General features: G+C 50.1%; 1 protein-coding gene and 1 long non-coding RNA gene across 3 annotated transcripts; both read right to left on the bottom strand.

The window, feature by feature from the left end:
- Window positions 1-2,543: 2,543 nt before the first annotated feature.
- On the bottom strand, window positions 2,544-4,265 carry HOXB13 (homeobox B13). Its single transcript, XM_057421410.1, has 2 exons — window positions 3,491-4,265; window positions 2,544-2,803 (listed from the first exon to the last, which is right to left on the bottom strand). The coding sequence occupies exons 1-2, from the start codon at window positions 4,263-4,265 to the stop codon at window positions 2,544-2,546; spliced, it is 1,035 nt and encodes a 344-aa protein (XP_057277393.1).
- A 16,074-nt stretch (window positions 4,266-20,339) lies between these two features.
- On the bottom strand, window positions 20,340-24,445 carry LOC130605725 (uncharacterized). Of its 2 annotated transcripts, XR_008973769.1 has the most exons (4): window positions 23,807-24,445; window positions 22,237-22,338; window positions 20,775-20,860; window positions 20,340-20,662 (listed from the first exon to the last, which is right to left on the bottom strand). It is a non-coding gene; the product is annotated as an uncharacterized LOC130605725 (long non-coding RNA). The 2 variants fall into 2 exon arrangements; XR_008973768.1 differs by lacking the exons at window positions 22,237-22,338; window positions 23,807-24,445 and adding an exon at window positions 21,677-21,887.
- Window positions 24,446-25,390: the final 945 nt, after the last annotated feature.

Genomic DNA, 25,390 nt, shown 5'->3' with positions numbered 1-25,390 from the left:
GGATTCGGGGCTGGAGCTGGGAACGGGGGTGGGGGCAGGGAGGGTGTCGCGTCTCCCAATTTCAGCCCAATTTCCCGTTGGGCAGGGATCCTAAGTGGGCTGGAGGTACCTGGGGGTTTCCAGGCGTCCCAGTGCGGGTTTGGGGACATCGGGGGAAGAGCTCCAGACGGGGGGAAATGAAAAGATGGGGAAAAGAAACATCAGCTCACTAAAAGAATTAACCCTTATCGTGCCATAGAGGGCAGCTTCAGGAGGAGCATCCCTTTCCAAACCCATGAACAGGCCGGGTTTATTCTGAAGTCGACACGGGCATGGGAGACCACAACCGTATTTCTTTCCTTTTATTAAATTAGTTGCTTTTCTTTGAGGGATACCCAAGGGTCTTTCTCCTGCCCGGTAAAACCGCTTCTGTTCTATGACCTCTACAGGCACACAGAAATCAGGGTGAGAAGGTTCATCAGTGGTAACACGGGGGAAGGCAAGCAGGTTTGGAGCTTTTCATCTACCCCCTCCTTCAGGAAAACCAGACGAACATCCCCAGCGCTTTCCAGCACCGGTGCCGCCGGGATTCGGGGCCGGGATGCTCCCACAGGGACAGAAATAGAGGAAATAAACCCTGATTGTTTCAAATCCGAGTGGTTCGGGGCAGGGACAGGAGGTTCCCAGTGCAATTCCGCGCTCGCATCCTCCCTTTTCCTCCTTTTTGGGGGGAGTTTTTGCTGCATTCCAACAGCCCCAAAGACTCCTTCGGAATGGGGGTGGGATTGGATTTATTGCGTCTGCCCCACTGCCCCTGCTTACGTCACTGCTCGGAAAGCTCAGCCCGAGCGCCATTGGCTGTTCCCCTCCCAGAGCTTCTGGCGTCATGCGTGACGTCACGCGGGGAGGGACCCTCTCCCAGGAGGGGAATAGCTGCACCCTGGGGTGCCATCGGCACCTCCTGCAAAGCGCAGGGAGAAAATAGCGGGGGAAGACGGGGAAAAACGGGGGGAAAACGGGGAGAACGCGCCTGGCTTTTCTCCCCCCGCCCCGGTGGGAGCCAGAACCGGCCCAAGCCTCGAATACTTAATAAATACATCATTAAACTAGAGCAAACCCACTATTTAAAATGCTCATACGTCATTAAACTAGAGCAAACCCACTATTTAAAATGCTCATTACTTGGGGCAAGTTGCTGAAAAGAAAAGGCAGCAAAAACATAAAAGGCGATTTTTTTTTGTTTGTGGAACGAGTGGTTTGGAGCTTATTCGCTTTTTGAGAGGCTTCTGGGGGCTTTTGGCCAGGTTTAACCACGCTGCTGTTGCAGGGACGCTGCGAGCCGACACATCGCTGCCTTGAAACGCCGAGATATTCAACAAAGGGATTTATTTGCGCAGCTGTAAATAACCCGACAGAGCAGAGAAAAACGCGTGTTCGAGTGTAGTCACTTTTCACCCTATTTATTCCGTTGAAAAGGATGACGACGCTTCTTAATATTAACCAAGATCATTTTGTATTACACGGGGATTACTCAGCACATGCTACGACGCGTATAGCTATAATTCCGTATTAGTAGGAGAAGGGAAATGTGTGTACAAATACACGTATATCAGCACAAACGAAAGCGCGTAGGGAATTATACCGATTGCATTTACCTGTATCAAAATATAGGCACGAACATACATATAAGTGTGTATATGTACGTATGAAACACGTTTATATACACCTCGAGCTGAGTATATATTTATATCCGCACATCCGGCACTACATCGCGTGGCTACGTGCATACCTTCGGGTATATCTAAATACACCAACACAAATATCGTCTATGAGAAAAGGTAAAATAATGCGTATTGCTAAATATGCGCATACCTATATGTGTATTTTATATATAACCGCGCCTTCCTGGACGTGTCCCTGCGGGTACGCAGATGTCGTGCCGCGTTTATGCGGCCAATTCTCACGTATGTTTCCGGATACGCACCCGCGCTGTGTTTATTCTCCTTTAGACGCGCATTTTGATACGTCTGCCTGGATTAAGGGGATTTTTGAAGCTCGTTTTCCGCTTCAAGTACGGCTTTTGGTTGCTAAAGACCAAATTCCCTGTGACCCCCGTTCTCATTCCCTGACAGCGCCGCTCCCGCCGCACGCAGGCGAGCCGGGAGTTGCGTTTTGGGGTTAATTCATGCAATTAGGCCAGTTTTTCCTTTTCTTTCTGATTTTGATTTCTGAGGATGCTGTTCAAACCAAAGCGGTGTCAGAGGCACGGAACACGACGTGGCAGCGGCGCTGTAAGGCAAGAGCAAACTGTACAGGGTCCTCTGCGTGCAAAGCGGGCGGGGATGGGGCACCTTCCGCAGGCGCCCCACTTTCGGGGGTCCCCACCAGCCCCCCCGGGAGCAGGGGGAGCGGTGCCCAGCGCTCAGCGCTGCCCGGGCGGCGGGAACGGCTCAGCCCTCCCCGGCCCTCCTCGCTCCCGTCAGTGACGGTGCCGGAGCCCCCCGCGGGGATGGCGGCTTGGGGGGCAGACGGGGACCCCTTCGGCGCTTGCGGTGGCCGCGTCCTCACGGGGTGCTGCTGCTGCTGCTTTTGATTTTGGCGACGACCTTTTTCTCTTTGACCCGCCTGTTCTGGAACCAGATGGTGATCTGCCGCTCCGTGAGGTTGGTGGCGGCCGAGATCTTCCTCCTCTTGTCGCGGGTGATGAACTTGCTGCTCGCGTACTCCTTCTCCAGCTCCCGCAGCTGCCCTTTGCTGTAAGGGACCCTCTTCTTGCGGCCCCGGCGGAAGGAGCAGCCGTCGGGGGGCAGCTGCCCGGCGGAGTCTGAGCGTGGGGAGAGATGGGGCTGAGCATGTCGGGGGTCCCGCGCACCCCGCACCCACCCACCTCCCACCACTTTTCCTCCCTGCCCCATTTCCTCCCTCCAGCCTCCTGACAGGGGTTATATTTAAATTAAATTATCCCCATTGGTATTTAAAGGTTGCTTTTCTTCCCGGAATTCATTTATTTAATGAATAATCCAGGTATTGGTAAAAGACCGAAGTGGGCGAAACCCGCGTAGCACCCGCGTAATACCCGCGGCCTCAGCCGAGCAGAGCGGTGGTAGTGGTCCCCCCGATCACGGCCCTGCACGGTGAGCCATGCACACCCCTTACCCCCTCTAAAGCAGCCCCATTCCGAGGTCTGCCCTGGCCCGCAGCGGCTGGGATCGTGTCTGGAGCCGGATAGTATCACCATCTGCACCGGGATAATATCACTATCACAACCCGGATGGTATCACCGTCTCAACCCGGATAGTATCACCATCTGCCTCCCTGCTCGGAAGGTGAGGAGCTGCAAAGGGCAGCGTTAATCTAAATGGTTGTTTTGTGAACCCTAATTCGGGTTCCTTCCTAAGCGTTACCGGGCGGCAAGAGCAGCTCCCCAGAAGGTTATTTAAAGCCTTGGTCCCTATCTCCCCCCACACGAAGGCTCCGCACCCCCTTCCCAGCCCCCGCACCGGGTCGTTACCTGCAAAGGCGGATTTCAGGAGGTACCCGGCCTGCCCCTGCTCTTTGGGGCAGTACATTTGGCTGCTCCAGCCGCCGCCCAGAGCCCACGGCTGATGGTAACCGTCCACGGGCAGCAGAGTCTCATGCCGGGCCTCCCCCGGGCCGCCCAAACCCGGCACCACCGACACGTCCAGGTAACCGGCCACGGGCTGGTACGGGGCCCCGTAGCCGGGGTAGAAGGCGAACTCAGCGGGGCGGCTCTGGAAGTCCTCGGCGCCCGCGGGGGGTTCCAGGTATTTCTCGCCGGGGAAGGGGGCCTGGGCCGGGCCGGCCTTGAGGGCGCTGCGGGCTACGCGGCAGGAGTAATAGCCGCTGCCGAAGTATCCGTAGGGCAGCGGAGCGGCGGCGGCAGGGCCCGGCGGGACGGGCGGCGGAGGGGCGGAGGCGGGGCACGGCTTGGGCGGCTCGGCCGGGCCCTCCGCCGGGTACCCGGGGTTCATCCCGGCGGGGGGCGAGGGGCCCCCGAGGGCCGGGGCGGGAGGTGGCAGCACCCCCCTGCCCTGGCCGCCTGCGAAGCCGCCGGCTGCCAGGAGCCCCTCGAGGCCCGGGGGGTCGCGGGGCTCCGGGGGCTGCATGGGGGGCGGCGCGGGGGCCGGGGCATGGGGAGAGCCGGTTCGACAGCGCCCGGGCACTGCCCGAGGGGGGTCCCCGGATCTTTTTAAAAGGCTGAGAGCTGCCGAGAGCTGCCTTTCCCCGCCGGGCTGCCCTGACGCAACGGTGAAGGACTGCCTCATTGGCTGCCGAGCGGGGGGAAAAGGACGGGGAAGGAGGGAAGAAAACCCACGCCCCCCCCCCCAAAACCCCTTCAGCCCCAATAAACCCCGGCTGCAGAAATTGCGAAAATACTTTTATTGCGATGGGAGGAGGAGGAGAGCTCCCCCCCCCCCGCACGTGACAGGCGGGAACACGGGAGGCGGCTCTTGAGCTGCATCTGATGGCGTGAACGACATCTTGCCCCCCACACACCCCAAAGGGGGCGGGGGGGGGGGGGAGGGGAAGGAGGGGAAGGAGATGGGGGGTTATGAACGGCGCGGAGGAGCAGTCCCCAGTGGAAGAATCCGGGCTCAGATTAACCCCCGTTTCTTTGCTTTCTTTCCTTCTTTTCTGTCCGGTGTGGCCCATCTTCTCACGCTGGTCCGGGGGCTTCTGCCCTCGGAAAAAGCCCGGTCAAGCCCTTGGACACCCCCCACCCCCCCTTTCGGCCTTTCTTTCACCCCACTCATCATCGTGCAGCCCCACTTTCAGCTGCCAAAGGCTGAAACCTGAATCCTTGGGGAGAGGGACCGGGCAGGGTCCTAAACCAAGGAGAGATGGGAAAGGGGGTGATCGACACCCAGAAAACAACTGCAAAAGGGGGGACACACACTCAAGCTGTTTGCACACAGCTATTGCCCCGTACGGTGCTGGCACGGCCGTGGGCCGTGTCTTCAGGTCAGCGTGTGTATCCCTGCTAAGCGGCATCCCAAAGGGAAAGAGGTTGGGAAAGGGAAGTGGGAAAATAATACACCACCTTTGGGATCCAGGAGCACCGGGCAGGTGGAGGCACAGGCAGAGGGGACGGACAGACGAGGCGGTGAGGGGCTGTTTGGGACAAACGCACTGAGGCCTGTGCTGTGGGCATGCTGAGAGATTATTCAGGTACGCGGGGTTTCAGTCGTCTGTACGTATGGTACAAACACAGAATCGCCTTTCTCGACCCCTTTTCTCTCTGTTTTTCCCCCAGAATCCTTGTCCAAGGGAACGCTTTGCCCCCGAAGGCAGCCTGGGCTCGTGCGTTGCTTCCTTCGTGCAAAGAAGAGCGGAGATTTCTGCCTTCTGATTATCAAAGCGCAATAACCATTCTCCTTCTGCTACATCTTTTGGCCACCAAGCCAAAGACCCGTCCGCCCCGAGGAGTCGCCACAGGGGTGACGCTCAGGGCCAGAAGTCCCCATGGAAAAAAGAGGGGTTGGAAGTGATCGCGAAGCTCACCCAGGCGGGGAAAAACCCCGTTTCGCTGCGGGAGGAGCTGCCTCCCAAAACCCCCTCTTCAGCTCCTTTCAGCCCCCGGGGCTCTGCTTTGGGCTGTTTCGGCGAGATCCGCCCCGACCTCTCTCCCAAGGAAAGGAATAGAGGAATAAATCACATCCCGAAGCTGCATCCTCTCTCCTCGGCCCTTCTCATCAGCTAAAAATCTCGGTGTCACCGAAATCGACGATTATCTCTTTTCTGAAGGGAAAGAGGAAAACCCCAAACAATTCCGTGGTTTGGATCCCTGTGTTTTCAGCCTTCACCTTTCCGATCTCAAGGCTTCTTTCTTCCCTTCCCGCAGTTTAACGACTGCACTCCCGCTTTGATGCCCTTTTGATTCCCCTGCCCTCTCCCCATTTGCTACCCCCAGCGCTGGGGCTCGGCGGCCGCGACGGGCGGCCCCTGTTTGCCGACGGGGCCGCCGCTCCCCTGCGTCTCACCCCGCTTCCCCCACGGGCTCGATCCGGAGGTCAAGGCCAAGTTGAAAGTTAAGAGCCTGTTGACTTCGGGGCTTCGCTGTGGCCGTCGAGGCCGCTCTGGCCCCACGGAGCCCCCGCAGCGGCTGGGAGGGCTTGGGCTTCGTAGGGAGAAGCTCCCGAGATGTCCCGGGTGGAAGCTGAGCGGGATCCGCGGAGAGAGCGACTTGCTGCTGGCTTTCCCGGTAGTTTATGTCACTTCATTTCCTTTTATTCATATATATATGTATATATATTTACCCAAACGGGAAGAAAAGCACGAGGAGGAGCCGTATCCACCGGCGGGCACGGACACCCCGATAAAAGAGAGGACGGAACAACCGATTTATGGAAACACGAATTTATTCCGTTTCTTACGGCTGCAGCCACCGGAATTTGGCCCCGCAGGAGCAGTGTTGGGGATTGGGGGGTATAATTCACCTTTTTCATCCCCCAGAATCAAAACCGCCTCTGCGCTTGGGCTGGTTTATTCAGAGGCTTTCCCGAATTCCGAGATTCCAGCGTACCTCGTGCTTTTAAGACCGCGCTTCCCTTCAGTTCAGCTCCTTGATGCAGGAAATTTCGAGCAGGCGCTTTTTTTTTTTGCTATGGAAATCATTTAAAATGCGATTTCCAAGCTGATCTTAGGATTTCCGTTCTTTGACACTTTAACAGGGAATATTTTAGGTAATAATTCAGGTCACAATAAAGGGAGAGGAACCGGGTTATTTTAAAGGGGAAAAACCTGTTTTCTTTTACCAATTCCTCTTTCGATGTTTGGGCTTAAAATCACCAAATGCTCTTATCAGTTCTCAGTGATTCTTTTATTATATTCTCTATAGGACCCATTTAATATTTATCCCATCTGGAATGGAAAAAAAAAGCTGCGGAAAAACTTCCTAGCTTCTTAGTCTCTGATTTTTTTTAAGCAATTGAATTTGAGGCTGAGGTTACAAAATAAAAGGGAGGAAAATAAAGCCACCCTCAAAACCAACCCAAACCCCAAAGCAGTTTGAAGAGGGTGGAAAAAAATAATTGGAACTACTTAAAGACTTGGCGTTTGGAAATAATCAATTGTTGGAAAATTGAATTCTGGGTCTGGACGGGAGCCCAGCTCTTTGGTCGCTGATTCTGGCAATATTTCTGGGAAGAAAGACTCAAATAAAGGCGAGCATTTTGATCTTTCCTTTCTTTTCTTTTCTATCCCTTTCACCGCCGGCCCCTCCTTTCCCACCCCACCGGCATCCCCGGAAGATGTAGGTGCGAATATTTCTCTCCCTGATGCCTGGAGAGCCACAATCCGAACTTTTACAGCGCGTTTCTCGTGGATCCTTTGAACGGATCAGCTGGCATGGGAACAGAGAGCGTGGCCTGACTTCTCTTTGCTCTTTTTATCCCCGCTCTGTGCCGGAGCCCCGGCGCCGCAATCACTGCAGCGCACTTCTGACACCCCCTCGCTTTTTGGGGGGTGATTTCAACCTCGGGCTGTTTGATTTAACCCGGTTCTCGCCCACCCTGCACCTTCCAGGTTTCCTCTCCCCTCCCCAGGCTTGGCTGGAGGCTCCTTCCTCGCCGCTCATTTCCTTTCTGAGAAGCCGGGAGGGCCGCGCTCCGCCGCGGGTGGCTGCTCTGCTGCTCCCGGGCTCTCCAACGTGGAACCCCCAGGTTGGGTCCCTCCCTTCTGTTCACCAAAACGGAAAACGACATTGCGGGGAGCCACGGCAGCTCCCCGGAGGCTGCAGCCCCTTGGTGCCCTCCGCTCCCAGCCCCAAATCCTGCTGCTCCCTTGGGAAATGCCCCTCCGTGAGCCCCCTTCCCACCTCCTGCATCCTCCCCTCGGGCCCCAGCCTCCTCCGGCCCGAGCTCCTGGGTAGGGAGGCTGAAACGCGTCATTTCACTCTACGTGCACCGTGCACTGTGCCTGTGCATCCCATCCATCCCACCCAGCGGGAGCAGCCCTTTTGCCTGAGCCTGTTTCCTTATAGGCGCCGAGCCCAGCAGCGTGCGCCCATCACTGCACGCACCAGGGTCTGCCTCTGTGTTCCCCAAGTTCCTGCCCAGCCAAAGCAATTTATTTCAGCTGTTGTGGGAGAAAAGGGGAGTTGCTTTGTGCTTGGCTTTTAAGCCCTGGTTCTGATGTTTAATTCCTTAGGAGACATCAGGATCCTTTGCTCTTCCCTGCTGCTCCCTCCTCCACTCATGGGAGCCTGAAGCTGGGTGTGGGTCATGCAGGCAGTGAGAGGGGGAATATCTTAGACGCATGCATGGAGGGGCCGCCTTTTGGGTGAAATCAGGAGGATTTGGAGCCCTGTACTCAAAAGTGTGCTCTGCAAAAGGTGAATCTGGTGGTACCTGGGAGAGCCTAGAGGTGGGACCCAGGAGAATCACCTTCCTTCGTAGCATAAAGCTATAGGTGAGCCCCTGCTCCAGCACAGCTCTGCTGCTCTCCAGGGGTTATTGCTCTTTGCTGGTCTCTGGCAGCTCAGCCCTAGGGCAGGAATTCAAACACAAGGACTTCATGTGTTGGACCGAGCCACTGATGGGGTGATCACCATTGAGGATCAGGCCCTGTCAGCTGGCACAACTCATGCCCTGTGCTCAGGGAAGCCTCGGCTCACAAATCATGGCAAGACAAGAGATGGGTGCTCCTAGTCCCAGGCTGCGCATAGCGGTGCTCAGGCCAGCAGGATGGTACCGAGGTCCCCCAGGCCAGTGGGGACCACTGCAGTGGGGAATTATGCCTCGTGCTGCTCGTGGCAAAACCTCCCCAGGCCCTTGGGGACCAGAGGTTTCAGCATGTAAAATACTGGGGATCTGATCCTCCTCGGGGCAGCCACAGAGAGGAGGAAATGGGGAAGGGCCCCATGGAGGTGCCCGGGGTGCAGCAGCGCTGCTTTTCTGGCTGAATCCTGTGTGTTTCCCACCTGCACTGCAGGGAGAGGTCTGTGTGCACCTAAAAACTGGCCCAGTGCTCCATTCAGGGCGCCCAGAGAGGCGGTGGCTGCCCCATCCCTGGCAGTGCTCAAGGCCAGGTTGGACACAGGGGCTTGGAGCAAGCTGCTCCAGTGGAAGGGGTCCCTGCCTGTGGCAGGGGTTGGAGCTGGAGGAGCTTAAGGTCCTTTCCAACAGAAACCAGGCTGGGATTCTATGATTCAAGGATTCAGGGTTCCTCCACCTTCCACCTCCCGAGCCTGGTGGTGGATCCCTAATGCCTAAAAAGGGTTACCTGATGGTGCAGGCTGGATTTTGCATCATCCAGGCAGAGCAGAGACCACAGCAAGCGTGTTGGGACACTTTGGGATGAACACATCGCCTCGACATTGCTACAGCCACTGCAAGAGGGTCCGTGCATTGCCCTCACCGCTGCTGCTGCCATTGCCAGTGCCTGGGGAGGTCTCTCTGCCCACTGCATTGTGGCTGAGGATGATGCCCAGTGAGGACAGGAGGATGCAGCATGGGAAGGCATCGAGCATCACACCCAGCCAATCCCAGAGCTCTACTGTGCCCTGGACTGCAGCACTGTGGGGGATAGGGAGAGACATCCCCATCCTGGTGGAGTTCAATGGGATTTCACACATTTCTGCTTCTTCCATAATCGAAGGGATGAGCGTGGGGTCTCCTCCCAGTGCCCCCCCCCCCCCCCCCCCAGTCTGAGATCCCAGTTTAAGGTGGGAATAGCGATGGGGAAGGGCTGAGACCAGCGGGTGCCGGGGGGGGGGCAGCAGGGATGGGGGGTCCAAAGGTCGCTCTTTCTCCCCCCTCCACCCCTTTCCTTATTGCAGGGGCGGCGGCTGGGGCCGCCCGAGGCCGAGGCGGGTGGGGAGGAAGGCGGAAGGGAAGGAGGCGGCCGGGGTGGGGGGACGGACACGCAGCCGCCTCCCTTCTCCCTTCCCGGGCTGCAACCGGGGCTCGGGGGGCTCCGGGGACCTGAGCAGCTTTTACCCTTCAATGGAAACCGAAGTCCTCCAAATCCAGCTATTTCCTGCCATTTCCAAGGCTAAATCGGCAGCTTCCCCCGCGCCACCTTCCCGGGGGCCAGGACTGATGCCGCGTTAATATGCTTTGGGGATAAATGTGTTGCTGGGACTCAGTTGAAAGCCCAAACGTTGCTTGCCAGAATGGTGGAGACAATAACGGCAAGTATTAGTGGATGGGTGAGTGAATCGTTTGTTTTCAAGCAGTGCCAGACTACATTAAGTCCCACGCGTGAATACCGTGGCGGGATCGTTGCTTCACAACAGCCATCGAATGCTTTGTATTCTGCTTTGTGGAGACAGAATTCCCCCCCTTTCCCAAGGGCAGAGCACAGGGAAGAGCCCGTCACCCCGGTCCGACGTTCGGGACGGCTTTTCCTCCTCCCGATTCCTTCCGAAGGCGGCGTTGGGACCCCTGCCCCCTCGTTTTGGGGGTCCTCGGGCACTTCGGGCCGTTTACACCCGGGGAAGCCGGACCGGAGCTCGGCTCGGGGTGGCGATGCCGAGAAGCGCGTTAGGAGGGAAGGAATCCCAGCGGCGAAGTTGGCGGCAGCGGCAGTTAAAGGACAGTGAAGCTGTCCCTGCCTACACGCGTGGTCAGGACGCTGCGGACCCAGCTCCTGCCGACACCAGCCCTGAGCCTTTTCCATTCGTTTTCCCTAAAAACCTAGGGAATTCCTTGTATTTTCTGCTCACCGCCGCGGTCCAGGCGAGCTGCGCTGCAAAGTCTTTGTAGGCTTTTATTTTAACTTCTTTTGCACCAGCCCCCTTCTTAACTCGGTGCTGGACCAGCCCATCCCGGCCCTGAGCCGTTCCCCCGGTACTTGCTGGTTTTCCCGGTGCTCGGGACAAGGCGCTTCCCGCAGGGGAACCCACGGCACACAGAGATACAGTAATTAAACCCCTCGTCCATAATAATTAATACGTGATACATGATTATACTAATGAAGACCCAATTGCACTCAAGACCCAATACCCATTTGAGAGCTTCCCTGAAAGGTTTACGTAGCTGAAGCGCATTTATCATTGTTATATTAAGAAGTGTCCGAATAAATATGAACGTAAATAATGTAGTGTCGTTAACATTGATACACTAACAAGTATATTGATAAGTATCTTGCTATTAATGGTTTATACGTATTATAACATGAATGCCTTCTATGTATAATACTTCTCAGTAGCAAAACATGCCCCCAGCGATCTTTTTATCCCGTTCCTGCACCCGCATACGAACATAGAGATACAGAGGAGCATGCGGGGAGGCGCAGCCGGGGCAGCCCCACGTTTTACTCAGGTCCCAAATACACATTTTCCCTGATGTGGTTCAGACAGCAAACGGGAAAAGCTTCTTTCTGTTCCTTAGTTTGTTAGGACGGGAAAACCCAAAGAAGCAGAGCCCGAAACCTGAGGGCTGAAATAACGCCGTGGACGGAGAAGTAATCCTAAAATTGGTTGAGACTTTTTGAAACTTAATGTTTCTTTTTTTACCAAATTACCCAATTCACAAGGCGGGGTTGGGGGGGAAGGGGAGGTTTTCCCTTCCTTTCTCTCTGTAATATTCCAGCGTTCCCTGGGTTTTTAGCTGTCCCGGGATGGTTTTTCCTCCCCCAGGCTTTGGGGGTGCGCAGCAGGGGCTGCCACGTCTCCCCTCGTTGGGGGACAAAGGGTCGAGCTCCCACCCCCGAAGGCAATTGCTTTGTTCTACATGAATTATCCATTACTAAAGATGAGCCCAAGCTGACCGTGTCCTCAGGGTGCCCCAGAAGGTGCCCATGCAGCCGTTAACACGAGGTTGGTTTGGGAACGGCTTGGCCGGGGCCACCTCCACTGTTGAATCGTGGGTTACCTCGGTTTCATTTTCTTCTCTTTTTCTTCTTTCCATCAAGCAGGGCTCAGATCCTCGGGGCCGCTTGGAAAAACTCCAGTCTTTCCCCTTTGAATCATTCCTGCCCTGATGAAGCAGTTATAGAAATGGAATACTGCCTCTTTCAGCAACCTTTCCCCGCCCGATTTATGCCTTTTCACGTCCTAACTTCCAGGCAATCTCTAGAGCTTCTTGTCCTCCATCAGGGAGAATCAATTTTCCTTCTTAAATATCAAACAATCAGGATGTAAAAAATTAACGACAGCACAAACATCAATTACAAAGGAAAATGGTCGTGGTGTTAGGAAAGTCTTATGCAAACTAGACATTGTTTCTACCATTTCCTTCTATCTGTACCTAAGTTACCTAAGTTATTCCAACTAACATTGCTCTTACCCAGAGACACTTCTGTCTCTTCAGGCGAGGTACTTATGCGCTGTCTGCAGTTCTCTGCAGATCACGATTCCTCGCTGCTGAGCAATGTAGTTGAGGAACTCACATTTCCAAAGGGGAAAAAAGCTTCACAGTGGCCGGGGTACTCACTGCTGCACTAGAAAGTCCTTCAAAAAGCACCTTTAGTCATTCCCTTTGACAAGCGTGCTTCCCACACTGTCCAGACCAGTTTCCTGGTAGCACAAGAGGCAGATGTGCGCACACCCACACAGCAGGAGCCTGTACCTGGCCGCTCATTCTCTTCCCATTCCCAAGATAACCTTGACTTTTCATTACCTGTGCCCACATTCACGTGGAGAGGCAGATCTGGGTTCTCCCTCCTTGCACAGCCTGCGCACCACATCGCAGCACTTCCCAAGCACCCGTCTGACAGATGCTTCACAGTGAATGTCGTTATGTACAACTTCTCCCGCTGACTTGTCACATTCTGTAAGACATCAGGCAGTGCCAGATCCGTTTGATGAATGCCAGGACCAATAAATGCTGCCGGTTGGTCCTTGGTGGCTGTGAGCAATGTTACCACCCAGGTGACTCAATGGGATCCTTTATTTCTGTGCCCAAGCCCCAGTGGTTAGAAGCAGGGGGTGTGACATTGCCATCAGTGGCTTCATATTTTCCATTCATTACTCAACACGTGCCAGAAACTATCGGTTGTTGCTTAAGAGATTAAGAAGTAGCTATTGTTTTCTCATGGCTGTAATCATCCCTTCTCTTGAGCTTCCCCGTTTACACGGCTCATAGACAAGACATTTTCTGCAGACCAAAAGGGTCTTTTCTAAAGGTAGAGGGGGTTTATCATGGATATTGTAATAAAACCGCATTGGATCCTCCTGATCCCTACACTTCCTGGGGATAAGAACCCAGGGGTTTCAGACCTCTTTGGGCTCTGCTGCATGGAAGGGAATCTAGAACAGTTTGAGCAGGAAGGAGTCAGAGCACTCCACAAGCCACATCCCTCCCTCTCTCTGCTGGAATATAAATCTTCAGATATATGTTGTAATGAAAGAAGCCACCCCTTATGCACTGGAACTAATTAGATCCCAATCACATGTTCCCAACAGAGGGGATGTGCCTTGGGAGCAGCACAGCTCCTCCATGCACACCAGCAGAGACTTGCACCTTCCTACACTGGCTGGTAGCTGGAACTACAGGCCACGGGGAGATGCTGAGCATGTGTTTTGGCTCCTGACCCGAGTTAAGCCTCTGTTATTCTGGTTTTGCTCCTGTTGTTACTTGTAGTGAAGCTGGGGTCTCACATTTCCATGGGCTACATGGGGATATATCCCGGGAGCCCTGCCCTAATCCTGAGGCAGGTTGTCCACAGCGCTTGTGCTGGACCGCAAGCTTGTGGCTACAATAAAGCTGATGTTCGTTTGTGGGGTAGAAGGGGAGTAAGGTCAGGTCCAGCTTAGCCTGGGCAGAACTGTTCTCCAAGAAAGGGGCTCTTGGAACTTAACCCAAAAGGACGCAAGCACCTCCAACGCACCACTTCTTTTGGGAAAGCAGGAAACATGGCAGCTGAGGCTTGTTGTGCCACTAGCTCTTCAGATGGAGCTATCAGAGGACAAATGTCATCTACATCAGATAAAAAGCAATCTGAACAGAAACCGATGCAATTTTCACATGCAGATAAACCCTTTAATCTCATTTTGCATAATTGTATTGTTGCAAAGGGATTACGCACTATTGAAAGTACAGATATCCTCATGCCTCCATCATTTCTCAGAGCCTTTAGCTGACAGTATTGCTGTATATAATAATTATAGCTCGTGATCATCTTACGTTGCCCAGCTGTTATTGATACAACTCATCAGCCAGACGTTGTTCTAAAAACATACTACTAATAAATGCCACTGGAACCTGCGTGCATACAAAATATGACAGAGTGAAGAATAATAAACCTGCTACAGTGACTGAGCAGAACAAAGCAACAGTCGAAGAGAGCGAGACCTGAAAGCCTCCGAGGCAGAGACATTTACTGCAATTGCTTCCAAAATACCACAATTCCAAGGAGGCAGAACAAAGGAGGTTTGGGTTATCCCAGCAAGGAGCCAATTTATACCAGAGAAATCAAGGAGATGGTGGTTGAGATTCTTACACAATAGTGTATCTTGGCTGTATTTGCTGTTCACGCCTCCCCAGCTCAAGTGGCACCAGAGGAGGGGTGAGAACATCTCTGTGCTTTATAACAGATGAAGCCACCAGCCTGTTCTTGCAAAGACCATCCCCACAGAAACACCCTTTTCCTGGCTTTCCTGGCGTTTCCCTTAGCAAGCTCCCATTTCACAGGAGTTAAAACGACAAAATGGCATCACGTTCCTTCTTCTGCCAATCTGACTTCCAAGTGGGAAGCGTGAGAAGCCCACACCGTCCTGCTCTCCCCCTCTCCCCCTGGATGAGCAGCAGGGAAGTGGCACAGGTACAAGTGCAGGTACTGTAAAACATTTCTTCCCAGCCAAATGAAGTGAGGATGGCTGAACCTGTACTTGCCCTTAGCTGAAGGGCAGTGTCAACCCTTCATTTTCTTTTTGATTAACCCTCGGATTAAGTAATTTAAAGGGAAGGAAAGTGATTCTGCTGAACGACACTAATTTCAGTCTGATTCATTTTACAGTGTTGTAAAAACAATTATGTGCCTGGCACCCTCCAGAACATTGAGCACTCTTCAATAACCACCAGCTCTACTGAGATGAAACTGATACAGCTTGTTAGAGCATAAACTGATTGAAAATGTGCTTTGCAGCCAGACCAAGTGGACAGTGGCTCATATTGGTTTTTGGTAATGGGAGCTTGGTTGCTTTTCCTCAACTGAAATAAAAGGGTGCAGTAGCTGTAGTCACTTTGCATCAGATTTTTAAAAGAGTCTCATTTTCATTTGGCAATTTAGTTGTTAATCCAACTAAATCCTGATTTTTAGTTCTTAATCCAATTAAATCCTGATTTTTCAGCAGGATTAACAATCTGTGGGATAGGTGTTAGGGGCTTTCAAAGCACTAAACCTCTGTTAACAGTTTGGGACAGATTTTGAAGTGTTTGGCAATGATGCAGAAGCCAGAATTGACCTGCTTCCATTTAAACTGTTAAATAAAAGGTGCATTCCCAGTGCAGCTGCTCCCAAGGATAACCCATCCTGTCCTAACTCCCTGGTTAGGGCCACACACAGAGCACTGAAGAACTTTCAAAACCTGAAATGAGCTGCTTTGCTTTGCTGTTTCATGACTACAGGTATAAATCCAGCCATTTTAATACCTAAACTGTACCACAATTAAACCCCCAAAAGGAAAGCATTAGCTCTGTATCCTTTTCTTTTTCCATATTGCCACAGGACAATGAAGAACTGTACAGCTCAGCAGCTTCCTTTTGGAGACATAGATCCTCTTTTATTGCAATGCTGCTATTGAAATAGATGATGTAGAAAAATAATAGCTCAATGAAATTCACTTTTCAGAATTAAAAGGCAAGAGGTGATGGATGGCTTGAATATATCTGACAGCACCATGGAGGTTCACTGTCCACTCAGAGATGGTCAGAACAAGGCTGTAGAAAGGGATGATATGGGCTCTCACGCTGTATCCTAGAGTCAGTAAGAACTGAAGGCCCTAAAGGCTGGCTTTAATGTTAGTTCCAAGCCTGTGCCAAGCAGGAGCCAAAACCAAGCTGACAAAATGATCTACTCCATATTGGAGAGAACAAGGTTTGATTCTGTTCCTTGATCTGTGGGTTACAGAGGAAGTTCCAGAGAGGTCCAGTGCCACAGATTATCATCTGTGCTGACTAGCAACAAGCTCGGTGCCTCAGTTTACCTATCCACAATACTGCTGCTATAACCATATTGTCCCAGTCCATAGCGATGTTTTGTACAGCGTTTCTAACATGCCACACTTAATTTCTCTATGTATGTTTGGTTCCAGAAATAAGGGATGAAGGATAAAAGAAAGAGGTACTACCTGCCTTGACTGCTGCCCCTCAACCTTTCGCTATTGTGCTGAATGGGTGCTTATCCTTTCTCCTCAATTATTCTTCCAGTATTTAGGTCTCTGGAAAACCTGGAATTTCTCCTTCCACCTGCAAGCAGATCTCCTTTCAGCTCAGAGATCCCTCTGCCTTCCACTCTGTGGGTATCCTGCAGTAGCAAGTCTCTGCACTGAGAACCCAGATCCTGGAAAAAGAGCAAGGAGGCTATTCCTGACCCCTTCCCAGACTCTAATCATTCTCCTGCTGTGGCCTGATCAACTGCATGTCAGGTTAGTTTCCAGTGATGTACACTGTACTGTATTTTTACGTAGGAAGAGTCTTGGAGCAGGTAGCTTAGTTTCTACCAAAAAACTTCTATTAAAATCTATGAAAAGATTAATGTTTTATTGGTGTCCTGCATTGGAGTTACCTTCCTTAACACAGACACATCTGTCTCAGAGGGGAAATAGTTTGTATCAGGAGCTTATTCAAAATCAGATTGATGGCATGGACTGAATTCATCCTTGGTGCAACATGCTGAGCTTGGTGAAACAAAGAGCATCAGCTTAGTCTGTAACAAAACTGGCTACTGTCAAAAATGAGCTAAACCCAGTGAGGATGAGCCACTGGTTACCTTTAAATTTTGTTTCATGTTGCTGTTCTGTGGGGCCAGAGCTTTTCATCCCTTCCTCAGTCAGCTGCTCATTGCCCATCTTCCCGCAGAGACTGCCCCCTCTGCCCTTCACTGATGGAGTAGGGGCTGTAGCACATCTGGAAAGTGCTTTTGTTGAAAATAACAAAACAGCAGCATTTTTCTAATGGAATTCCACAGGTGAAGTCCAAACTCTGAGTGCTGAACACTGAACCAGCATAGTTAACAGTGGTAAGGTCCGGACACAAGGATGAAGATCAGGCAGAATGAGGAACTGAACTGTCTTTGTACTATTGCTGGTAGAGAAAACCTGAAACAACAGCCTCAAATACTGCAGTTTTTGAGGTAGATGCTCCAAGTCCATACTGGAGGAGGGATAGTGCCTCCTTAACTACAATTTTGTTAACATATAGTATATAAATGTACATTTTCTGAAATGGAGCTTGAAAAAGAAACCACTTCATTCAATGAAGCAATTTGTCAGACATATTAGAGTCTTTTTGCCTCTAATCAGATAAAAACTTGGCCAAGGAAGGGCATATCTGTGCATAGCTGAGAGTTCTATTAACAGGGTTAAGTGCAAAATTAATGACTCTCGATGGAGCAATACAAACAAGGAGCCCTGCCAAGCCCCCAGACTTACAAGATCACAGTTGGTGTTCCTCTTTTCAGCCTCTTCCTTTCAGTCCTTTACTCTTCAAGAGCCTGAGAAGCCAGGCTTTGCTATACCACAGTAATAGATTTCTATTTCTGCTCTTTACAGTCTTATGGAGAGTCATAAATGTACAGGTTTGTTTTACATATATCTTGCTCTGTGAAGAGAAAATGTTCAAGATGTGGTGCCAGCACTCAGCTGGTCAGCTGAGGTTCAGTCCAGAGAACTTTTGCCCACAGTAAGGTAGCAGAACAGATACCTGCTTTGGAAGCACACCAAAACCTTCCAATAGGAGAAAGCCCACCCTTCCCCACCAGCCTGTGGTGCTCCTCCCACAGATGCTGTTAAACCTGTGCCTGGGACTGCAGAACAGCTTGGCAAACAGATCCTGAAAATCCTCTGCCTGGCAGTAGATTTATCCTGGATTGTCTCCAGTAACAACACGATGGCCAAAGCATAAGCTAGGACCTTCTTTGTCAAGGTTTTCCCTTCTATCAAGTCAATGCATCATTTCTGAGGCAGTTATCATAAGCTGAATATTGCTGATTAATCATCTAGCACACAAAGCCAATCGATCCCCCTCTTTGCAGTGCTCAATCCTTCATTCCTAAATCACCTTCAAATTCAAATTAGGAATCTTTTGCTCTTTCAATGTTTTGCCTTTACATCTATAAATGGGATACTGAGGATAAAATGCTGAGTCAGAGGAAGAAAAAAATCACCTGGTGACTAACTCATATCTCTCCTTAGTACAGGGGAAATCAAATCTCTCAAGTGATGGGGCCCACTGAAAGGCCCCATTTTTCACTGAATGTGACTTACTCCTCGCTGGTTAGCAGCTACTATTTGTAGAATACTTCTGAAAGGTGAGAGGTCTTGGACAGACAGATATTATCACCTAGTTCCTCTTCTTCCTTTGTCTTCGCATTTATTTGTATCTCCCAGTGTTTGTAACTTAGGACACATTCTGTTTCTTTGCATCAAGTAACTAGCATGCTGCTGCCATAAGCTATTTAATATTTTCATAAGGAGAGCAGTTTTCAGAGGACTGGAATTGAAGAACATGAAAAATACTGTGAATCTAGTCCCTTGAGTGTTTGCTACTCTCTAATCTGACTCTGATCTGTTGCAGGGTGATAACCACATACTGCATGATCTCTTGGGTAATTTCAAGCACCCAAACTTGCTGAGAGTTGAACTGTGTTTGCACTGCATGGCTCCAGGAAATGCTACAGGAGGAACTGTGAGCCCAGTTTATCCCTTTGCATGGGATCTTTTGCAGAAAGCAGAGTCCACTAATGGGGCTCTGTATCTGGCCCTGCTGCCTTTATCACTAGGGCTGCTAAGAAACAACTGAGAGAGACCTTCCTCAAAGATCCCTCACCTACCTGCCTCAAAGTGCATATAAACTGAATTGCTACACAACTGGATGTTTTGAACACAGTCTGGATGGTGCATTAGGAAGTTAAATAAACCTTACAGAGATGTGTGAAGCAAGGCCAGGGGATGCACTAGGTTTGATCCCAGCATCTAAGGTCAGAGGTAACACAGGAAATCCTGAGTTTTGCTTCTGGTTTTAACACGATTTGTGTTAAAAACAAGTCACTGAAGCTGGGGAAATGGCCTTTTTCTCTGCTTGTTAGAGTGGTGCCAGTGCTTTTTGTATATACTGCAAAGAGGGAAACAAGTAGCACAGGTTGAAATTACAGCCTCAGGTTGAATGCAGAATTGATGCAAAGCTTGTATGTGCTGGGAGTAGTAGAGGAGGAACTGGTATTAACTCGCTGCGCTCTGAGAAAGACAGCCTGCCCCTTCCGTTACCAAGTAACTCCCACCGAGAGTGATGGATAACTCCAAAATGCTTCTGTGTGCACGGAACTGGAGCGAGGTGCCCGCCAAAGCGAGAACTCCTGCAGGCAGCGCTCCCCGCCTGTGTCCGACAGCGCAATCACCGTTTCTCACCGATTCGGTGTAGTCTGTCCCCCTCTGCCGGCCACCCACCAGCCGCCCAGCTCCGAGACCCCGACGAGAGCCAGAACACAAAAGGGCTTGATGATAGCAACCCACAGGCTGAAAACCCCCCTCAACAGATCAGTTTATCCATGACCATGCTGCAGGATCGAGGAGAGATTTATTAGGGTCCTCAAGCAACTGGGGCTTGGATTTGTGATTCAGGATAATATCAAACCTGCATATTTCAAAGTGAGCACTACCCTGGTGTAATGGGGGAGCAGATGTGATTGTTATGTTTCATAACAGCATGTGGTGTTATCCTCAATTTGATAATAACATCTGCTATAAGCAGCCACATCTGGCCAGTATCACAGCCACATCTCTGCTCACAGCTGGTTCAGGGTGTCCTGGAAAGGGAGGAATACTGGAACCTTTGATAACAAATCTAACTGAACTGGTGTATTTCTACCCTAATATTGCAACAATCTGCCTACAGCTTCTTTATATCATTATAACTGTGTTCATTCTGGAACCTTCTATTGCTCAATTACTGCATTAGAGCAATCCCATTTCCTAGCATGAGAAAGGATTTAGGAAGCAAAGTGTAAAGAAAAAAAAGCTGTTTAAGATCAAGTCTAATTGTTAACCCAGCACTGCCAAGGCCACCACTAACCCATGCCCCCAAGCCCTTTAGGGATGGTGACTCCATCTCTGCCCTGGGCAGCCTGCTCCTGCACTTGACTCATGGATCACCTCACAGGAGTTGTTGCCTTGCACAACCACAGCACTACAGCTGGTTTATTTACAAGAAAATAAGATACAAGAAATACTGCAAGAGAAAATATGTGTCTAAGTAAACTACTGTAAATCTGCCTATCACAGCTGACAAAGATAACAAATACAGTGAGGATGTAGGGTTGCTACAGCATGATGAGCTAAGATTACAGGCAAAGTTTGGAGAGTGATAACATCTTGTTAGACAAATCAGTGTCCTTAGGAAGAGTAGGCAAACATTTTATCTCAAGACAAAAACTGAAATGCATGCTGCTGAGCTGGAGCACAAACTTCCCTCTGTGGAGTTTCCTTCCCAATTCTGGTGTCCAGCTCTGTTTCTCATCTGAGTTTCTTCAGTTGATTTATTCAACAAGAAGTCAGGCAGCGCTTTGGGGAAACACAAAAAATGCTCTGAAATACACCGAGCCTATGAAGATGTACAAGAAAAGGTAAACACTACCCCCTCTGGGAGTAGCTCAGAAATGTTCTCTCCTTTTACCTCTTACTTCCAATGTCTTTTTCTCTGGCAGAATTAACTCTGTTCTTGTTAATGGAATAATTTGTCAGATGCATGCATACATTACCCTGTAAATGAATGAACAAGATGCAGGGTTAGAAAGGTATTAGCCTCCTCCCTTCTTCTCTACATGATCCTGGTCACACTGCCTCATGTACAAAGCATCTTAATTAAGCACAGAAGATTTAATGGCACTAAATATGATCAGCCCTATACTGATCCCATTACTTTAAAGAACCCAATAAATGAGGCTCAACAGTTTCAATTTCACTTCACTGCAATCTCATCAGCATTCCAATTCCATCACTTCTGAGAAATCAGCAGTTTCAATGGAAGATAACCCTCTTTCCCAGTCAGGCCCCATTCTACAAGCACTTATTAGGAGAGCTAATTCTGTGTTGAAATGATTCAGAACTGCATACCAGAACCTTTGCCAGCCACCAGCTAAGCCACCACTTCTTTTCAGAAAGAAGTAAACCAAAGTATCTTTGCACTTGGGCCTTTTCCCCTTCCAAGATTTCTCTGTCTTATAACAATCTTTTTGCCACAATAATGCTTCATGAAAAACAGTACCAGACTAGTACATAAAGTTAATTAGGTATGTATTTATTGAAGTACTAACTGTGCCAAAACTTGTATGCAGCACTGATCAGGATAATATAACACATGGTGCATTCTACTAGAGAATCTGCTCAAATATTTCACGCATAATTGTATTTATGGCACTCAGATACTACAAAGATGAATGACTGGTATTTATGAAGTGCTTAGGGATTCTCCAGAGAAAGATGCTTTGGACAGTGGAACCATTAGGATTTCTCTCTATCTCTGGTTGCTGTGTATTGAACTGTCATTAACTTCTGCTAATAGGCTTGTTTACTTACCAAGCTATTGTGCAAAAGGTCAGAGGATGCTGAAGTAGCAAAAAGTGGAAGGCCCTCATTATAGACAAACATCCTCAGAGGGTCACGGGATGTCACCAGCACATAAATCCCCAGATCAAACTTACGTCTACCAAGAATAAAAGTCTGGGAAAGAGGATATGAAGCCAATTTGCTTCTAAACTTGCTTGAAACACATGAACAACACTGGTAACTCATTAATAGCTATTGCAAAGGTGACAAGCCTAGCTGAGGTCCCTGCTATGACAGATCTACTTCTGCCACAGTTTTATCTGGTGCTGAGCTGGGAAAGGTACTGTAAATGTCTCTTTCTGGGGTGTGTGTCCCTAACACTGATCAAACTAGAGCCTGGGTCTGCACTACACCAAGCAGTGACAGGTTCTCCACTTCATTTAAGGCTGTAGCTGGTTTCTGTACAGCTCAGTGAGTGTTTGAAGTTCACTTCAAGGGTAAATGTTTGAAGAAATGAAACATTAACAACAGAAAAGGAGCCTGTGGGCCAGTCTGCCCAATGTCCCACTAAAGAGAAGCTCATTTCCTACCTTTCTTTTCTCCAAGCCAGAGGCTCCAAGTGTCCTCCCTTCCACCTCTTATATTTTTTTTTCAGTCATTCATAGACTTTCATTCGTTCCTAGGAACATTCCCTGAAAAATAACAATGAGGTCAAATGCAAAGTCAAACAAATTTAGACCATAAAATATAGTGTGTCCAAAGGTCAACAATAAACTGAAGTGAATCATGGTTTTGCTCCTCAAATTATTGGAAGTCCAAGCAACTGGAGGCTTATTGAAGTTTTTATATCAGACTTCATTAAGGATGTTACTTAAAAGTGCCAATCAAAACCACTTTGGTGAGACTCTTGTTTGGAACAAGACAATAGGGCTTAATGGGACTCATGAAAAATGAGTATCCTTTAAGTGCTTTTTCACTGATGAGGGATAAAGTTTTCCTTCTTCCATTCATTCATTCTGAATGCCCTGAATTCTTGTCAAGGTGATTCTGTCTCAAAATATTACAAGCCATTTCTGAACACGAGTTTACAGAATAACATGTAAAGTAGACATTTTTCTTTTGTCAGCAATGAATCCTTTTGACAGCGATGAATCTGAAGCAAATGACCAGTGAATGCTATTTCTGGCTGAGTGACCACGTCAGGGCAAGGCTAAACTGGATATTAAAGCACCAGCTCAGTGACAAAGCAGCGATCTTGAAACGAGGAATGCGGGGATTACCCTTGAGATGTAGAGCTGGCAGATCGCATCCTGCCCAGGTTTCATGTCCTTCTCAGCGTGGGTGGTGAAGATGCCTGTGCCCTGACAGCCAGAGGCCAGTTTACAGAGACAAGTCTTGTGTTTCCTACATCAGTTACTGGGCTACAAACTGTCCTAACAACGAGGAGGGAAATGGCACAGAGGGACACTACAATAGTTATGAAAGAACTGCATTAAAACTGCTTTCTAGCGTAGATTTCCTAGGCATAGGTTTTCAAACTACTCCAAGAACCTTGCAAAAATGTAACTGGAACAGCAAATAGAATATTGTAAGAATATTGTAAGATTAATTTCCTTCAGTCCTCTGCGCTTAGAAAAGCTTTAAATGATAACTGCTTTTTTTCTCTGATTTCTTTTCCAGCACTAAATTCAACCAGAGAAAACTACTTGCTTTCCTCCAGCCCAGCAGATTAATCTTTGCCTAGAATTCAGAAGAGGCTTTTAAGATGCTGAAAGTTGGCCCCTTTGGGCATGCAAATCACAGAATGTGAATCTAACAGCCAAAAAATAATCGTGCCGAGAAGAAAGTCAGGCTTTAAAAGAAGGGCTTAGTCTGCAGGAAGACACCAAGAAAGAAGTTGGATTCTTTTGGGAAGAGCTTCACCACTCTGTTTCTAGCCAGCAAATACTTCCTCTAGGTCTCCCTGCTTCCAGGGAAGTGTCTGATTTTCCAGAGAAAGAAGTCCAGGGAGAAAAATAAAAGCACCATAAACAAACATTTGCTTGCACCTTATTGATTCCAAAAGAACAATAAAGGGATCATCACACCCATACAGCCCACTCACAAGTACTTGATTTCATTTCCCATTGCCACTAACCGATCCGTTGATGCTGTACTCACTCTGTTCACTCCTGTCTCCTGCTCCTCAGAAGCTCACCACTCCATGTACTGCATCACAGAGCAACAGCAGTTTAAGAGAAGGAAGCTCTGTAATTTCCAAGTCTCCGTTTGGGCTCAGAGGGAGATGTGGAATCGCCATTCCATTAGGCCTTGGCTATCAATTGCTCCCTGGATGGATGATTTACAAACTGCCTGCTGTAGATGATAATCTGGACAATTAGTCATAACAGACCACCACATAAACCCAGGAGTGCTTACTGTTTCAGAAGCTTCACCCCAGCTAGAAATAACTGTGAGAACAACCAGCTCCATTGATAGCTCTGAGTGGTGGAAAACAACGATTCCTGGAGTGCAGCTCTGAATAATGCTTTATTTGGATTGGAGCCACTCGAGCCTTCCTTCGTGTTCCTCTCTCAAGGCATGAATCCAGAAAACACTGGCAAGAGCTCACAGGCATATTAAGTTTTGACTTCTTGCCTAACTTCAGTCATTATGAGAGAAATACGTCTGATGCTCACAAGCTACTGCTTCACAAAGATTAAACATCAGGGCTAGCACACGCTCGCAAAGAGCAAGTGTTACAACAACAAGGGGACACGCTCCAGGGCCAATAAAACACTGCTCTGGCTAAGGGCTGGCTGCGCACACTGCATCAGTGGGGGATTCCAGGCCAGGCAGCCAAATGTGAGCAAAACACAACGCGTGGACACTAGACCTTTTGATTTCAAACAACTCAAGTGCCAGCTGAAGCGATGCTGTGACCCCGGCACGAATATGAATTTATTACCCATTTAGGCATCGGCTCCACCACAATTCCTTTGGTTTTCCCCATCCAAGGGCACCAGGCACGGCCCGTTCTGTGCCAGGAGCAGGCTCCACAGGAGCTGACGGACCCACCTGCGGCTGCAGCGCCGCTGCCAAGGCACCTTTCCCAAGGTCTCCCCTGCGCTCAGCACACAGGGCTTGGCAGGAGCCGCCATCCCCCCAACAACCACCGACCTGCAACGAGCGGAGCTCGCACCCTGCAGGGCCGGGGGGCGCCCACAGAGCGGAGCCAGAGCAGAGTTCTCGGTAGAGCCGAATGTGATCCCGCAACAGCGATGGGAGCTCCCCATCAGGACTCCGGTTGAGGCAGCAGCCCTTGTTGTGAGACCAGTGAGACCTGAGAGCAGCTCCAGTGGCTGAAGGGGCTGCAGGGAACCTGGAGAGGGGCTTGGGACAAGGGCCTGTAGGGACAGGGCAAGGGGAATGGCTTGAACCTGCCAGAGGGGAGACGGAGATGAGCTCTTAGGCAGAAGCTCTTCCCTGTGAGGGTGCTGAGGCGCTGGCACAGGGTGCCCAGAGAAGCTGTGGCTGCCCCATCCCTGGCAGTGTTCAAGGCCAGTTGGACACAGGGGCTTGGAGCAAACTGCTCCAGTGGAAGGGGTCCCTGCCAGTGGCAGGGGTTGGAGCTGGAGGAGCTTTAAGGTCCCTTCATCCCAAACCATTCCAGGATTCCATGCCCCTGTGCAGCTGGGTGCCCATGCCACCCGAGCTCTGGGCTAACAGCAACAACCTTGTCTTACACCTGTACAGCACCACAAC

This window comes from Pezoporus wallicus, unplaced genomic scaffold (assembly GCF_028554395.1).
Source record: "Pezoporus wallicus isolate ANWC-B61680 ecotype Strahan unplaced genomic scaffold, APGP_CSIRO_Pwel_v1 contig_13057, whole genome shotgun sequence".
NCBI classification, from domain to species: Eukaryota; Metazoa; Chordata; class Aves; order Psittaciformes; family Psittacidae; genus Pezoporus; species Pezoporus wallicus.
Note: the sequence above shows the minus strand (reverse complement) of the source record. Positions and strands in the feature narration are given on the sequence as shown.

Bases quoted from the DNA above. Each gene is read 5' to 3' on its own strand.
- HOXB13 (XM_057421410.1), bottom strand. From the start codon at position 4,265: ATGAGGCAGTCCTTCACCGTTGCGTCAGGGCAGCCCGGCGGGGAAAGG. The intron at 2,804-3,490 runs GTAACGACCCGG...CCCCACGCTCAG, and splicing joins CCTGAAATCCGCCTTTGCAG to ACTCCGCCGGGCAGCTGCCC.